The following is a 17,541-nucleotide window of genomic DNA, read 5'->3' on the forward strand; positions in this document are numbered from 1 at the left end:
TTTGTACATTATAGCCAAAGTTTTTAGCCCATTTTACCATACATTCATTCACTTGTTCTTCTTCTGTCTCATATTTCAATACAAGTTTATACATTTTAGCAATAACATGTTTATCGTTAGTACATAATTCTATTTCAAACTCAAGTCTTAATTTGCTCAAAACCATGAAAACTTTTATCCACTTTAAACCTTTCTGTTAGTCATACACAAGAAAACCATTGACAAGCATAACCTTTTGTTGTCAAATCTTCTCTTGATTTCATTTCACAATCCCCTTGAGAAAATTCTAGTACATCTCAGTAAGTTAGCCATTTATGTTTACTTATCATTTCTCGTCTATATCTCCATTTCCTTTGCTGCTGTCTAATGGTGTCCAGATTTTTTCAGCTCAGATATTGTAGCCTTATTACCGAAATTTTAATTAGCTTAAAATATGAGGGCAAATCACATTAATTAATGAACTTTCACTGATGAAATGGGAATTGCCATTTTCCTTCCCACCTCAGTCCCTTTTATGCCTACAGATCTACTTCACAGGAGGAAATACAATTCAATCTTCCAGCAGTCTCCATTCCCTTAGCTTTTTATGTCCCAGGCGCTCTCACACACAAAGGCTTAGGTGCCCCTTCAAAAACCGTGTGAAGTATCATTTTACATTGCTATATCTCATGACCCCATACTAAATCATGTTGATGTAACCCAGGATTTTATGTGATAATGCCAAACTCTTGTGAGAGATCATACAAAATTTGAGTCTTATTGGATAAAACCTAGAAGTTATGAGCTGACAGAGTTTTCAAAAACTTTTGCATGTAGGTGGGGGTAGGGGGACACAGAGAGATGGCTTTTAAAAACTAGTATTAATTGAATAAAACTATTGTATCACAATGAACTCATCAAATTAGGTTGTAAGAAATTCTCCATAGTCTAGTTACAGATAACCAGTTATTTCTGAGATGCATACCAAAATATCTTGAAAACATGTACAAAGCAGAGGGGAGGGGGAATAGCATTACCATGAGATCAAAACCATAGATTTTGTGAGCACCATGCCTGCTGAGATTTTAATGAGACAGAAACACACATACATGAAGGTGAATTGAGACCAGCTACAAAAGCTGATTCTTTTACTCTGTGTTGTACAAGAATCATTGGTTTATTACAAACACAACACAAAGTATTGACTTGTGTTGTACAGATCACATTAACAGACTTAAGATGTTCTGATCCCAGATGCACTTTAAAATAGTGGTAAAATAGTATAACTTTATACTATTTCACTATAGTATAGTGTTATACTATACTAAACTAGTATAACAGTCATGTTTGAGATGGGCAGTGGAAAAATGTGCTAAATAAATAAATATTTCACAGAGTATTTCATGTGATAATCACACTTCTCTGAATTATCTAAAACCTAATATAAAAACATAACCATTGGGTTAACAAATATCATTTGGCTGAGCTAGAATACAGGACACAGAAAAAAGATAGTCACGTCCAATTCCACATATATTCTTAGCTTGGATTCTGTTTTTCACACAGTTTACCTTACAAACATGATCCACGTGACATTTCACAAATTCCTGGATAAATGTTGCTATACTCTGCCAGCAGAGAGACAGGGTTTGTCATGCACAGATCAATAATAGCACAATGTTTCATCAGCCTCAAAATCAAAAGTGCTTCATCTGGCAAAAGCCATAGCCCTTGAGAATCCGACATATATGTACTGAATACCCTACTAGGATTGTCTACCACACAGCCTACCAATGTAAAGTAAACACAACATAAAAGGTAGGCATTAAAAAAAAGAATGTAAAGAGGACTTCATATTATAACTATTAGAGCAGTAAAGTAAAACCCCAAGCTAGCTGCTAAATAAAACACTAAAAAATATTTGCTATTTCCTGAGGGATGATGATGGTTGTATGAATACGTCTAAATATACTTTTGTCCAACAAATAAAAAATGTCCTGATGGGCATCAGCCCCATGAACACTATAAACACTTTCCTTGGATATTGCAGCATTTAAAAAGTAGATTCTTATACATGAATATATCCACTATATGACAGTATGAAAACTACAAAGTACTTCAATATTTTATGAGATTATAATATTTATTGGTCACTAACTTGGATGGCTTTAATAAGGGCATAGGAATAAAATCTAAATTTCATATTCCATTTAAAAAATCTCATGAGAACATGCTTGGAAAATTTTCTCCTTTAGGAGAACCATTACCCTTGAAATCTGAATCACAAATTCTATATAATCAGAATTTTAAAGTGTGGTATTAGTTTTCCAAAATGCCAATATTACATGGACTTCATAAAACAGTTGGCAAAACAAAAGAAAAAAGCAACGTGTGTTGCTTTTTAAGGGCCTTGTTTCAAGAAGGGGAAAGTAATTAGCATTCTTATTTTTAAAACGGATGGAGAACTTAATTTTTTCTTAACACATCATTCTGAGAGTGTTGAACTTTCTAAAGATGTACAATCCACAATCTACTATTTCTCTCTATATACTTTATTATCTCAAAATATATGTCAAAATCAAATAAATATAGTCGTGAGTTGAGAACAGAAAGGAGGAAAGGATACAGTCTCCTAGTTGGTGTAATAATATTTCATTTCACAGTGCTGTTAAAGACTGTTGACTAACTGAGTTGGAAATACTTACAGCAATGTAAAAGCTCATGTATTCTGTTTAGGGGTGCACAAAACAGTCTGAGTTAAAAACATCTGTTTCAAATGTAAGCACAGAGCAAATCACACTGAAATCAAGTTTTCTTCTGAAATTGGAACAAAATGAAGTTCTTCAGTCTAGAGTGTTCCAATATGCCACAATTGGTTTGTGTTTTTTTTAATTGAATTCCTACAGCTATGGAGAACTGGAGAGTGCATTAGTCAATAAAACAGCAGGCACAGGTTCCACCCCTGCTGACAATGACCGGAGTTAGTAGAGAGGAAGAAGGGATAGTAAAAGAGTCAGTTATGCACTTGATTAGAAACTGAGAATCATCTTGGACATAAGAAAATGACTGATGCTCATTTGGTAGCTCAGTTTTGTGTTGTTTTTAAATTCTTTGCTACAAAGAATCAAAAATATTGTTCCCTATGGAAACATTCTTATGTGAAGTTCCAAGTAGGGCAGTTGTGTCCTGAGCTCAGGACATAGCTGTGCGTATTTTCCCTGATCTCCTGAATTTTTTGGAGATCTTCAACATGTCTTGCCAATTACAGTTGACACAAGAATTCATAAATACTGAATCTCTGTAAATGGTCACTAACTGAAGCTAACTTATGCTCATATAACACCAAAGAAAATGGCAGGAAATCTTTCTAACTCAATGTCAAAACACAGAGGAATACAGTAACACTATAATAGTTAGTTACTGTAGTTGCATCTAACATAAACATATGTATATTAGATTTAACTAAAGATAAGATCAAACAGTTTTAAAAAGTGTAAATATTTAAGTCACAATGGAAGTTATAGAAACTTTAGACTTTTTTTCTCCTGTGAAGTTAGCCATAATTTAGTATAATAAATCAATGAAAGAAAAAAAACACTAGTATTAAATGTGCTGGAGAATTATTTCTAAATGTATATATTTTTACAGTAACATGATTTTTTTTCCCAAGTTATTATCGAATAATTTTAAGTTTTATATATTCTACTTGGTGAGGTGCAATGAATGCTGGCTTGCAAAGAATTCTCTAGGTTAGAAAGCCCAGCTTGCACACAGTAACTTGAGTATGTTTGGGGAAAAACTGGGTTTTGGTGCATTCATGGCACAAAACAGACTGGTATGGTCCTTACCATTAACCACCATTGATGCATGAGGCTAATAACTCTATACCATCTCTATCTTATTAAAAAGCATGATGTGAAACCCTCAGTTGACCAAAGCCATGACCAGCAAGCCCATCTAAGGACAACTGTGACATATGAAATATTGCAACGTAGACTAAAAGAGAGAGCCAGTTTGGTCTAGTGGTTAAGGCAATGGGCTAGAAACCAGGAGACTGAGAGTTCTAGTCCCTCCTTAGGCCTGAAAGCCGGCTGGGTGACCTTGGGTCAGTCACCCTCTCTCAGCCCAACTCACCTCACAGGGTGGTTGTTGTGGGGAAAATAGGAGAAGGAAGGAGTATTCGGTATGTTCTCTGCTTTGAGTTATTTATAAAAATAATAAAGGCGGGATAGAAAATAAATGAATGAATGAATGAATGGTAAAGAGCATGAATTAATGAAAAAATGAAAGAAATATACATACAGTATGCTGTCTGTTTGTGAAACCAAGAGAAAGCCTGGAATGCAATATATGGAAATAAATCTCATGGAAATAAGACTTGGGCAGCAAGTGACACTTTTTTTCTGTCTTGGATAGCCCATGGTTACAGCAAAAGCAGGCTTAGTTCATCCTCATTTAAATAATAGATTAGGAACTCATTTAAATAGCAGATTATGGATTTAGGAAATCATGCTTCATATGTAAGGTATGACTTTTACTAATCAAAACTGATTCCTGGTGATTTTGGGAATGTCTCTGTAGCTGTTTGGGCAACAATATGGAAGTAGTTTGCTGCTGGCTTCTTCTGGAATGATTTGTCAACTTCCCAGTCTAGTCTACCACCCTGGTATTTCTTGGTGGTCTGTCATCTAGGTACTCTCAAGGTCTGACCTTCCTTAGCTTTTGCGATTAGTCAAAGCTCAGGTAGATGCTGCCTGCTCTCATTGTAGTTCCATAACCTACAACCTACATTTTAGGGAATTTGGAACTCAGCAAGAGCAGAAAAACTGAGTTTATTATAAAGAATAGTGAAAAAGTAACTAGAATGGCATTTATTTTTTGTGAATTTGTTTTTTAAAAAAAACTAAACACAAGTATCTCTTTTAAAGCTATGCCAAGTTGAAGCAGCAGCTAACTCTAAAATGTTCAGAAGTCTTTCAGTGTAAAATGTAGAAAGCATCAGGTAGCAAAGATTTTCTTTTACAAATTACTAACAACACTGGAAATGTTCAAGAAGTGCCTGCAGTGGATTTTAAAGTACTATTGCAGGAATTCTTTAGGTTGAAATATGGCAATATCAAACAGAGGCTTTAAAAGAAAGAAAACAGTTACACATCTGGAAGAATGCTCCTGAAGAACTGTTTTCAACTTTTGTGTAGTGCTACCCAAAGGAGCTGCAAACAGTTACCTAGTGGGTTGAAAGTCTGTTCCTTTTTTTAAATCCTGGCCTCTTCAGATGAAGATGGTTTGCTCTGCTACTAAGTCCTTTTCAGATGTCAAAGGCAACCCATAAAACAATGCAATTACCCCTATGGTACCACTTCTGGAACACTATGGGAACCATAGCAAAGGATTCTGGGTAACTTTGTAGTTGTGGGGCCTTTATAATTGGGTTGCTACATTTAAAAGACAATAATTACTGATTTAAATTACAATATGGGAGTTTTGCACTGAATTGTACATCCCTTGTGTCTCTATGTGTTTTCGCTGTGCAAATGTTATATCTTACCCATGTATAATTGTCATTACTCTAGTACATACAGCAGAGAATGCCTTAATCTGAGCAGACATCTGGTGATGGAAATTACAGCACTGCCATTAGGCATAGGGAATGCAGGAGAAAGAAAAGCTTTAAAAAAGTTTTCCTGGATTTTACCAATAATGACATGTTTCAAAGGAACTCCTGAAATACCAGATCCCTTCAAATCTCCACAACATCAAAATTCCAACTGTGATTTTGATACACTGATTGCAAAATTTAATTTCTTTATTCACATACAAAGTCCTTTAGATCAATATGTATCCTTAGGAATGGCAGACCAACCCCTAAATTTGCAATTAACCTACAGCAGTATTGCAACATACCATGCCATGTCATACAATGGCTATTTTTTAAATTACAGTATAAGGATTATACATATAGTCTTTGTACAAACAATGTAGCTACCATTACATGCTTCTATGTACAGTATATGTGTCTGTAGCTTTTCATCTATATCTATACACATATATCAATACAGCTACACATTAACCAATGGACATCACCCAATACTCAAATTGCAGATGTTACAATCTCTCTCTCAAAATGAAATCTAGAACACTTAACTCTTAAATCAAGAGCTAATCTTATACTACCAGAGCATACAGGCATTACGCTCAAGTGTGACTGCATAAATATTTGTCTCTGTCAGTTAACAAACCATTTTCTTCCTCTCTATTTAATCAACAGTTATCTTCTCTATGTACAATATATGTCAACATTTATATTACACAAAAATAATGTTACAAGAGTGTGTTATTATGTGGAACAAATTTCTATAAAGCTACTGGCATTTCAATTTTAAACCTTTTTGAATCAATTCAGCGTTATTTGTTTTTATTTCTACTTTATCCTTTATATTTTAGAGATGCCAAAGATCATATAACATTTCTTATCACATCATGAGAGTATGGTAGTACATGAAAATACCTGCTGTTGTTCTTGGGCTATTAAAACATTCAGTGTGTAGAACAATTTCCTCTGAGCAAGGGAATTTCAGAAAAACGAAGTTTTCTCCCTAAAATGCCTACATTTCATATCTGCAGTTACTGTAAAGGTATGTTACTTCTTTAATTGCTACTGGAAGACAGCTAAAGCCTCTTTTAAAGTGTAGATTTCTCCTTTGGTAGCATTATTAGAACATCATAACTGCAGGGACTAGTCCAGGTTTGAAGGCACAAATAATGAAAAATTATAAATATTTGAAAGCAAAAAACTATAATGTCAGTTTTGACGTCACCCAAATCTACAACTACTCTGTGAGGTTCACAATTAAAAAATTAAAAAGAAAACATGTTATCAGAGACAAAGAATACAGCTGACTGAAAGACAGAAACAAAAATCAAAGAAGCTCAACCATGTCTTTAACAATTTGTGGAAAATCAAAAGGATGAGAGCAGTACGGATCTCCAGAGGGATGGCATTCCACAGGGCAGGAGCATGCTTCATGGGGCCCACAAGGTGATACTATTTAATTGATGAGACCTTAAGCATGTCCTCTCTAGCTGGCCTCACCAGACCAGTGGAAAAATATGGAGACAGACAGTCCCTCACGTAGCCATGAAGAGCTTTATAGGTGATAACCAGCACCTTGAATTGCACCAGAAGCCAACCGGCAGCCAGTACAGCTTGCGAAGCAGCAGGGATATGTGTTCATACCATGACACACTCGTCACTTCCTGCAATGCTGCATTCTGGACCAGTTGTAGTTTCCCAGTCATCTTCAAGGGCAGACCCATGTAGAGTGTATTATAGTAGTCCAATCAAGAGGTGACCAAGGCATGAGTGACTGTCTGAAGGGTTTCCCTATCCAGCAAGGGTCACAACTGGCATACCAGATGAACCTGTGCGAAGGCCCCCTTGGCCACAGCTGCCAGCTCCTCTTTGAATGGGAGCTCTGAGTCCAACAGGACCCCTAGATTGTGCACTAGTTTCAGACAGGGAAGCGCAACCCTATGGATGGAATGTCCCCAGAACTGGGGGGGGGAAGGGGATCAAACAAACAAAACCACTTTATCTTGTCAGGACAGAACCTGTCCTGTTCAGACTATGAGCCGGCCAAGCAGGTTTATTATCAAAACCACTCTTTATTAAATAACTATTTACAATAATTAAGTCCTTATGGTCAAAAGGTAGGCTGGTTCTGATTGAGACCACCCAGGCAACAACGGGGGGACCGGCAAGGTTGCAGGAGGAGACTGTAGCAAAACAGCTGAGCAGGGTTCGCTGACCAGAGCTGTGGAACTGGAAGAAGCTAGGGCATGTGGCACAACGGGAACTGGAGACGATTGTACGCAATCTGAAACATCACTCAAACTAGGCTGGCACCTGGAAGCTAGGTGAGACCAAACTGGAACCACTGGGCAAGGCTTGGCTCTGGAGGCAGTACTGGACTGAACTGGGTGATCCAAGCTGGACTGGGTACACTAGGCTGAAGACTCAAGGCAAGTCTGATAACTCGAAACAAGGCTGGACTTGGCTAGAGACTCCGGACTAGGCTGGAAGCTTGGCACATGACTAGGCTGGACTGGAGGTTCTTGACTAGGAGGCGAGCTTGAAACATGACTGGACTGGACTGCAGGTTCCGGATAAGGCTGAGAACCCAGAGTGTAACAAGATAAGTCTGAAGTTCCTGAACAATGCTGGGCCACCGAAGCACAGCTAGACTGGACTGGATGAGAATGGAACTTAGAAGCACAATGAAACTGGACTGGAGACTCTGGACGAGGCTGGGAGCTGGAAGCACGATAAAACTGGACTGGAGATTCTGGACAAGGCTAAAAGCTTGAAACAAGGCTAGAAGTGTGCCTGGAGTGCGCAGAATGGCGGTGGTGAGGTCTGAAGCTGGATGCGAGGCTGAGGTTGCTGGATTTGGCAGGGAGATCCTCTGTGGCAGTGGTTGCAGGATACAGGTCCTCTTCAGTAGGAAACGCAGGTGCTGATTCCCCTCCGGCTACAGATGAGGTTTCCAACGCTGGTAAGAACTCTTCCGCTGGGTCTGTGAGCTCAAAGGATTGGTTGTCTCCGGCAGCTTGCTCTTCACGCATCTGCCTTTTATGCTGATCCCTTGCGCGCCTATTCCCTTCAGCAGCCAGTCGGGCTGCTTTCTCCTTTGCATGCTTTTTGGCACATCTTTTGCTTGTGCTGATTGGAGGATTCAAACCTCCTCCAAAGACTGACCAATCAGCATCTGTAACTTGTCCCATCCTGCTGAGTCATTTCTGGGTTTTGCTTTCCTGGTTTCTGCCTGATAAGTTTGTTTCCCTTTCTGACTCAGAAAGAGTTTTGTTTTCTGAGTCAGAGGCTGGCTGAAACCTCACACCCGAGTCAGTTCCTTCCCATCCAAGCCTGCACAGCATCTAGGCACTTGGTCAAGACTTCAGCAGCATCAACTGGTTGGCCCAAGGTCAAGATGTATAATTGGGTATCATCAGCTTATTGATCATACCTGATCCCAAATTAATGGATGACCTCACCCAGCAGTTTCATATAGATATTAAGCAAAAGGAGAGAAAGAGTCAAGCTCTGTGGCACCCCAATGAAAACTAGATACTGAGAAGAAATCAGAATTGGCACATATTTAGGTATTTTGCTGGATTCTCACATCTGTTTCATATTGTTTATTTTTCCTTGGACAGCATTAAGGTTTCTTCTATCTTATGACTTATCTTTTTATGTATCAGCAATACCAGCAAGGAAAAATATAGTATGTTATTTTCATGTCATGTGTCATTTACATGTCAGAAACCATCCACCAAAAATGGGAAGATCCAGGACAAAAAAATAAATTAATGAATAACTGCTGATTAACATTACTTGCTTGTAAAAAAAAAGTTAACATACTGTATTTATAGAATCAGCTAAACATGTACAGTATCTGCATATAGCAATCACTCTCTCTCACAAGCAAATATTCTCATATATTAACACACAATTATTGTGATAGAAAAGCACACACATTCTGCTTCCTATATCCAGAAGGAACAGCCAAAAAGAGGAATAAAACAGGATAGTGAGGAGAAGGTGTAACTGCACTGGGAAGGAAAGAACAAAGAAAGAAATCCTATTTAGGTGTTAAGGATTAAAGAATTAATTAGGCAGGCTAATCCATCTAACCAATGGCTGATTTTCAAGTGATTCTTCAAAGATATCCATGTTTTTCAGCAGCACCAATGTTTGCAGTCATTTATATCTCTTGCCTATTCCTTTGCTTTCTACAGATTTTTTCCTATTCTTATCAATTAATGTAAGGTTAATCCTTCACAATCAGTGAATGTAAGATGAGTCCTTCAATTCAGTTTAGGGAAAGGCACTTCATACACTACTAGTCTGCCTGAAAAAGTTTCGACCCAAATCCTATTTTAGCTAATTAATTAACTGCATGAATGTCATGGCCCTCTACAGATATGCAAATCCCTACTCACATGGAGGGAAATGCATATCCATTTATTGGGTCCTGGATGATCAATGAAATGTGGATGTCCAGCTGCATTTACACTGCCTGAATTACGTGGAAATCAGCTCTACAGAGAAGGTCTCTTTTACTGGACTATGGCTTTCTAAACTACCAATAAATGTAAGTTTCAAAATGGCATATATAGTATTCCTAAATCTGACTATGTGTTCAAAAAGCTAAAGCTATGACACAGTTCAAATTATATTTGAAGATTTGGAGAAGTATGAATGGACTTGCTGATCCCATATTGTAGCACATATATAAAAAGAAAAAAAAATCTATCTACATGAGCTGCAGTGGCTACCCAGGGAAAAAAATGCAAACTGACCAGTGCACAAAATGCTGATCTTCTGTGTAAATATGTTGGCCTACTAAAGTCAGGGCAAGTAGCATGATTATAAATGCATTCAGGTGTTTCAGTGGTCCTTCATGTGTAAACCACAGCAGCTCAGAATTTCTGCAGGTAAGTGCAATGTAATTCTTCATATCAGTTATCAGGAGAACTCCTCCCTATGGCTGCCATTTCTGTTTTCATAAAACTGATCCAGGAAAATAAAAACCTTTTGGAGCAAAATATGGATTACTTAGGAAAAGAACCAATTCGTGCCTTCTGTCATGAGTGCCGTTGAGCTGAAGACATCAGCGCAATGGCACACATGACAATAACAAGGAAACAGGGGAAGGGGCTCAAGATAAGTAGCCATCAACTCACAAAGACTGAAGGACAAGAAACAATGGCTAAACGGATCGCGAGGCACACCCAAGCTATTAGCGCTAACGCAACGGAGATCGCCCAGCTGACAGCAATCACCGGAGGAATAGAGAAACCGATGATGGGCGATCCCGGAACGCCAGCGGGGCCTCGCAACCTCTCACCTACCGGCAGGACAACGTGTTGGACAAAGGGGGGTGACGTAACCGCGAGCGAGGGGGCGCTGACCGGCGCGGGGTATTTAAACCCCGCACCGGCGCGCTCCTGTCACTCTCAGCTTTTTTCCTATACTGTACCTACACGCGAATAAATCAGAGCCTGTTCCACAGAATCAGCGTCTGAGAATTATTCGGAGGTAGGCAGCGCATGACACCTTCTAATCTTCGTATCTTGGCACTCCATATTTAGAAGCATTATGCCTCTTTCTGATTTTTCAGACAGATCTGTGAACCATATCTATGATTTCAGTAAATAAAATGTCCAATTTCAGGGTAATATTCAACCTTGCTTGGAACTCATAGGCTTATGATTGCAATACCATACATTTAATCACTAAACATTAGATTTCTGACATATCAAGAATACAATAAGCTTTTACCTGAACAGTTTGTTTGCTGGCCTGAAGTTGCTGTTTGGTTAGATGCAGTTGGGATGTTAATCTTTTATTTGCTTCCCTGGACTTTTTGAGAGATGATACTGCTGTTCTTTTTGATTTCTGAACAACAGCTAACTGCTGCTGTAAAGATGTGATACGTCCCCAGAGTGATATGGAGCAGCCAGGTTTCTGGACCATGATACTTCTCATCTTCTCTCTGTTAACTAAACAATAGTCATATTGACCAACTATTAATCTGACACTTCGTTTGCTTTCAGAGAAATGGCTTTCTTTCTGTTACAAAAGAGTCTCAGCAAAACATCCAGGAGAATCAAACCCAAGCTTCTCTTGTTAGAAAACACAATATATACTGTACAATTGCAAGGATATACATTCACATGCCTTTATGCCAAAATTGAAAGAACTTTATATTTTGCTGATGAAAATGGTAAACTCACTCCATCACTGTGACTTGCTCCTCTTAATCTTATCATCCAGAGTATATTAGCTATGCTTCCAAAAGAGAATCAGAGACAAACAAGGAACAAGATTACGAAGTATTATGCTAGTACTCTGTATCTTCTGGTAGTCTCCTACTGAAAAATCTACTCTAAAAATACAAAAAATAGTCAATATACTCCTTAGTCTAAAGGACTGCCAAGGCTTTAAAGGACATTAGACATTAAATCTTAAAATGAGCAAAACAGAGGCTTTTATTCAGTCAGAAGAAACTACTCTGCTTTTGTGAAAAAGGCCACAATTCCCTCTGTAATCTTTCATCTACCATTTTTGGATCAATCTATTTCGAGGACAGTGGAAGATTACAGGGATGTTCCTATAACTTTAGTTAATATTGACTGTCTAGAAGTGCACAGACTGCAAGTCAGGTCAACACTACTGGAAGCTGAGGCTCAGCTGAAAGGGCAGATATTTATCTCTTATTCCATCACATCAGTGGTTACTCTTAGGCCAAAAGAACTCCTAGTTAGGTCGATAGAAAACAACAACAACAACAATCCATCCTTATCTGCCAAAGCAAAATATTAACAACAACAACAACAACAACAACAAAGGGTTAGAGCATTTTTCGGTAGTCTTAAAAAACCAAATCTGCTTCCTATCCTGAATGAGGAGCACAGCCTATAAAGTCTGGAGTGGTAAAGAAAGTAGCTTTGTGAATACATAAAGGCAGCACAGAAAGAAATCTACTTATGTTAAGAGAAGCTTAAGAAATATAAAAGCAGGTGTGCTCTCAGCAACTAGTCCATCCCACTTTAAGGAAATTCTTTTTACTTGTTGATGTGTTCAGTTGATATATCCTCTCTTTGCTGCTGTTACAGAGGTTTGAAATAGGTCTCAATTTGTAGGTCTCAATTTGGCACTTTTTAAGCCACAGTACATTGTCTGTTTTATCCAACTGGTGTTATGTTGAAACCTCTGCTAGTGCACTTTGAAGAAATTGGTCTCAAAGTCCTGACTACTAGGGATTAGAGGGAAGAAGAAAAATATAAGCAACCAACTGCCCTCTGATAGAATTTTTGTTTTTTTTTGAGGTGGGGGAGGCTGGCAAAAATACCACCTGATGACTCAGAATCTATTATAGTTAAATTGTGCCTTTTCTTACTATAAGGCAATATGAAATCAAATTACCTTAGGGAAAAGACATCAATTTCTTGCTCCTGTGGAAAAGAGTCATTTTCTTTTCTTTAAATCATAAGGTTCCTGATACATCTGTTCTATTTTAGGTATTTGTGAGCCACGTTGAGGACTAGAGTCAATCCAGATATTAGCTATGCCCAAATGCAAATATAATTTTGCTATTACAAAAGATTTTTTGTATTTTTACCTTTGTAAGGAATGGGTGCTGAATTTAGAATCTTCTTCCTTTGGATAGTCATTATTAATTCACCTTTGTTTTTCTATAAACACAACAAAAATTATTTATAAGACTTACATTTTTCCACAAAACATTTACACACTATCACATATATCAAATAAGTGATTTTTTTTAAAAAAGCTTATTTTTCCCTTCATAGCTAAATATAGGAAATAAAACAATAAAACAATAAATAAATCAATAAACAAACAAAAATCCCACCTTTTTCATGTTTGTGACCTGGCCCTATCAATTTTGTGTCATCATACCGAGGACCCACCCCCAAAGACTGCCATTCCAGTGTTAAGACACAGAAAAGTCATGAAGCCTTTATTTCTACGTGAAATGAAGTGAACCATTCACTTCATGTGTAGCTCCTCCTAGAACAGAGATTCTTAAATTGTCTGGCCAAATTACCCCTTTTCCCAGTCTTAAATGTTGTGACCCCCACAAAAAAAAACAGACAAACTGTCTCAGCAGCAACAGTCTCAAACCAGATCCTTGACTCATAAACAATCAATTACAGATTGTTCCATTATCCCTTGAATATACTCAAATTATCCCTTTGGCATAATTACCCCCACTTTAAGAACCACTGTCCTAGAATAACACTATTTTATAACAATGCAAGAGTTATGCTTGACTTTCCACAATCTGTTCAGATATTCAAGCAAATATGTGCTTGAATATCTGAACAATCATTTACATCAGAATGCCATCAGATAGAAAGAGAATTTGCACTAATAACATAATAGCTGAAAATGGTAAGACTGCAGCTATAGATGGGATAACTGGAAAAATGGTAAAATGAGGATGCAATTTGCTCAGTATATCCATATTTTGTTTTTTTTAATAAAGGTTTATTAATTTTTTTCAACATATACATAAAATACATAAAAACTAAAAAGAATGAAACAAAGAATATTAGAAAAAAGAAAACCAAAAAAGTACGAAAATACAGAAAAGACTATTACATGGTGGCTTCTGACTTTCTACAACGAAGATATACAGTACATAACTCATTATCAATCTCTTACTCTAATTTAAACTAAGATAAACATTATTTCTATAAGGCATTTCCATCTCTATGACATTCTCCTTTAAAACAAATTATCTCTCCCTCTCAAAAAAATAAAAAAAAGTTCTAACATAATTATTTGCCTAATAAGCAAATACTCAAATATTATCCTACTTCACTAAAATTTTACTCTTCTCTGCCTATTAAAATAACAAAAGATAAATTATCTACATTTTGTTAATGTCCTTTTAGCCTAGGTAAAATCTTTATCACCAAAACAAAAACATCAGTCTAAACCTTTAAGAGACCATCCTGATAAACACATTTAAACAATTATCTGACTTCAAAATAGACTGTGGCATTTATGTATCTTGGTTTGTTGTTTATTCGTTCAGTCGCTTCCGACTCTTCGTGACTTCACGGACCAGCCCACGCCAGAGCTTCCTGTCGGTCGTCAACACCCCCAGCAGCACTCAAAGTAGTTTTCACTAGTAGTTGTCTTCTTTTTCAATTTGTTGGTAGGCTTTAAACTCCACAAGTTCTAGGAGACAATCAAGGGCTTGGGTGACGTCAAGATAGAGTTCTTTAAAGATCACTTTCATTTCTTCCATGTCTCTCCACAGTGTGTTATCAGGAGAAAAAAGATGTAAACAAGAGCCATTTTCACAGGAAAGCAGAGGCAGATAGCTCAAAATTCAACTCCGCAGATTCAATGAAGTAGATAAATCTTTTATAATCCTCAAAACATTAAGAAAATGGCAACAAAACAGCAAAAATCTTTAAATCCCAAAATTAGAATTTAAATATTAAAAAAGCCAACTTTCCAAATTAATAAATTCCAAAAATAATGAAAATCACCAAGAGCTTCGCATTTCTTTGTTGCAAAAGGCCTCTCTTTGGTAACAAATATACAAACAAAAAAACAAAAAAACACTTGGTGTTTTAGAAATGGGGTGGCAAGATTTAGTGTCTGTTTACGGCTTTGGTGCAGCCCCGAACTTGATGACATCTGCACCTCCCAACATTTTCAATCATGGCTTGATCGCAGGGACTGTTCTGCGACCCCACCCCACAAGAAAATGCTGTCCGGAGAACAAAAGGGATGATTTCCTGGATTCCCCTTACCTGGAGAATTCTTCAGGCTGCAGGGACCCAGCCTGTGCCCAGAAATGCTGTGCCATTGGTGCTGCTTAAAAAAGCAGTACCATTCAGTCTGCCATTCCCCACAGGAAGCCCAGTATTTCCATATTTTGGTTGACATGTGTGAAGACTGAATTCTGTGTCTGACAATCGGAAGGATATTGTTATTGTTCCCTTGTACAAAGGCAAAAACTATAGAGGGATTAGTTCATTAAATGTATCTGAAAGGGTATGAGGAGTACCAATGAGCACACTTTGGAAAGGGCAATGTGGCTTTATGTGGGTCTACAAACCAGATTTTTGCTCTTCATCAGGTTATTGAGGAATGTATGAATTGAGAAAGAAAGTTTACTGTACATCTGTGAATTTAGAAAAAGCATACGATAAAGTGAATTGACTTAAATTATGGAAAGTTTTATGCAAATACAGATCATAGAAATACAGCATGTATGAGAATGTAAGTTACACATAAATGGGGACAATTAGAGCAAGAAATTGAATTCATGCACTTTCAATACAATGTATATGTATATTGATGGGGAAATGGATGGAAACAGTTTAAGACATGCAAATCCAGAGAGAAAGGCAACAGGAAGTTTGTCAAAAGAAGTAAAAATGGGCTTCCACTTATTTTATTATATGAAAGTGGAAGCTGGTATGTTACAAGAAACGTAACAGTTGAATACAGTGGAATGAAGTACCTTTACAATTATGTGTGTGATAAAATTAGAAGAGATAGAGTCAAGAATAAATAAGGATTGAATGAATATGGATGGAATACAAAAGTGAGTAGTGACCAGATGAAAGAAGTATGTTGAGATGATCTGACCATATGGACAGAACGAGTGAAGTTTAATCACAAAACAAATACATAGAGTAAGGGAAGACCAAGAAAGTTTTGGTTGAATGGACATGAGTACTTCAGAAAGAGAGAAGTCAGAAGTTTAAAGAATAAAAGGCACCGTATAGTGTTGTATGGACAAGATGGCAGCCTGACTGGTTTGCAAGTGTAGAAATGAGTTGGTGTAATATGCATTTCATTGTTTTCTCTTATCTCTTGCTTCCCATTTATTTTGCTTATTACTTAATTTTCTTCTTCTGTTTCCATAATGGTGCTTATTCTGCTAGGGAATAGCACAATGGTATGTATGTGAGATGTACTATCACAAGATGCCATATAGGTTGCCTTTCACATTGTGATTTCTAATAGGGTTACTACATTTGTATATGACTTGTATTTGTATGAGCTGGGCCCAAGATACATTGCTCCAGAATGTAAACGCTTAAGACTGGGTTTATCAGTTATTTATTATTGCAAATGTTAACATATACATAACACAACTTGAACAATAGCAGACAGTTGCATAAGTGTTTAAATCATACAATGTCAGTGTAATATAACTAATGCTTCTTCAGAATTTCAACTCCTGCCATTTATTAATATGTTTTTAGAGAAACAATGTGGACTATGCAAATGGCACTGGTTTTCTGTTCCTATGTCATTCATAATCTGTAACAGTATCTTTAAAAATGCTATTGAAATGGCATGACATCCAGTCACAAATTAGTACCAATCCTCTTACTTAAAAGAGGTATACATCCATATATAAAGATTAGGATATGCCTAATAGTTAAAAGGGCCAATGAATTATCCTTTGCAAATATGTTTTCAAAAGCAAAAACTGACAGTGACAAACTATCCTCATGTCTGGCATAGTCCTCCTGGGTTGTGGACTGCACCAAGACCTAAATTTTGGATCACTGATGGTGGGTAACCAAGATGACTGATATAAGAAATTATGTTATTCAGTTACCTTTAAATATTTGTCAGTGGCATTAAAAAAGCAGCATAACAGAATGCACTGAAGTTAATCTAACCTTACCTTTTTCTGACATAATTTGCTTTCATCTTCTAGACACATACCGCTTGAGGTTATTTTATTATCCTTTATCTTATTTTGTTCTTGCTGATCATTTTTTTTTGACAATGAAGTACGTAGTACTGCTTTTGTCTCCAGGTTTTCAGAATTCAGTATTTCAGAGTCACTAAGAAGAGCATATTTGAAAAGAAGAAATGATTTACTGGTCTTAGATTTAATTGCCTCCAACTACCCAATTATAGAGCAAATAAATTCATTGCTGTAACTCCTGTACATTCAGACATATAGGTGATGCACTTATCCAGAA

The 17,541-nt window shown here is 37.0% G+C and overlaps 1 protein-coding gene across 2 annotated transcripts in view; it reads right to left on the minus strand.

Moving 5' to 3' along the window:
- CNTLN (centlein) overlaps nucleotides 1-17,541 on the minus strand; it is a 230,503-nt gene that overhangs the window by 57,415 nt on the left and 155,547 nt on the right. For both annotated transcript variants that reach the window (XR_010067314.1, XM_063295032.1), the window contains exons 16-18: nucleotides 17,238-17,400; nucleotides 13,167-13,239; nucleotides 11,324-11,544 (exon numbers count right to left, since the gene is read on the minus strand). Coding sequence is in view for 1 of the 2 variants with exons in the window: in XM_063295032.1 (XP_063151102.1) it covers nucleotides 11,324-11,544; nucleotides 13,167-13,239; nucleotides 17,238-17,400 (457 nt within the window). In the remaining variant the exon portion in view is untranslated. The remainder of the gene's footprint in view (nucleotides 1-11,323; nucleotides 11,545-13,166; nucleotides 13,240-17,237; nucleotides 17,401-17,541) is intronic.

The sequence above is a fragment of the Candoia aspera genome, chromosome 2 (assembly GCF_035149785.1).
Source record: "Candoia aspera isolate rCanAsp1 chromosome 2, rCanAsp1.hap2, whole genome shotgun sequence".
Classification (NCBI taxonomy): domain Eukaryota; kingdom Metazoa; phylum Chordata; class Lepidosauria; order Squamata; family Boidae; genus Candoia; species Candoia aspera.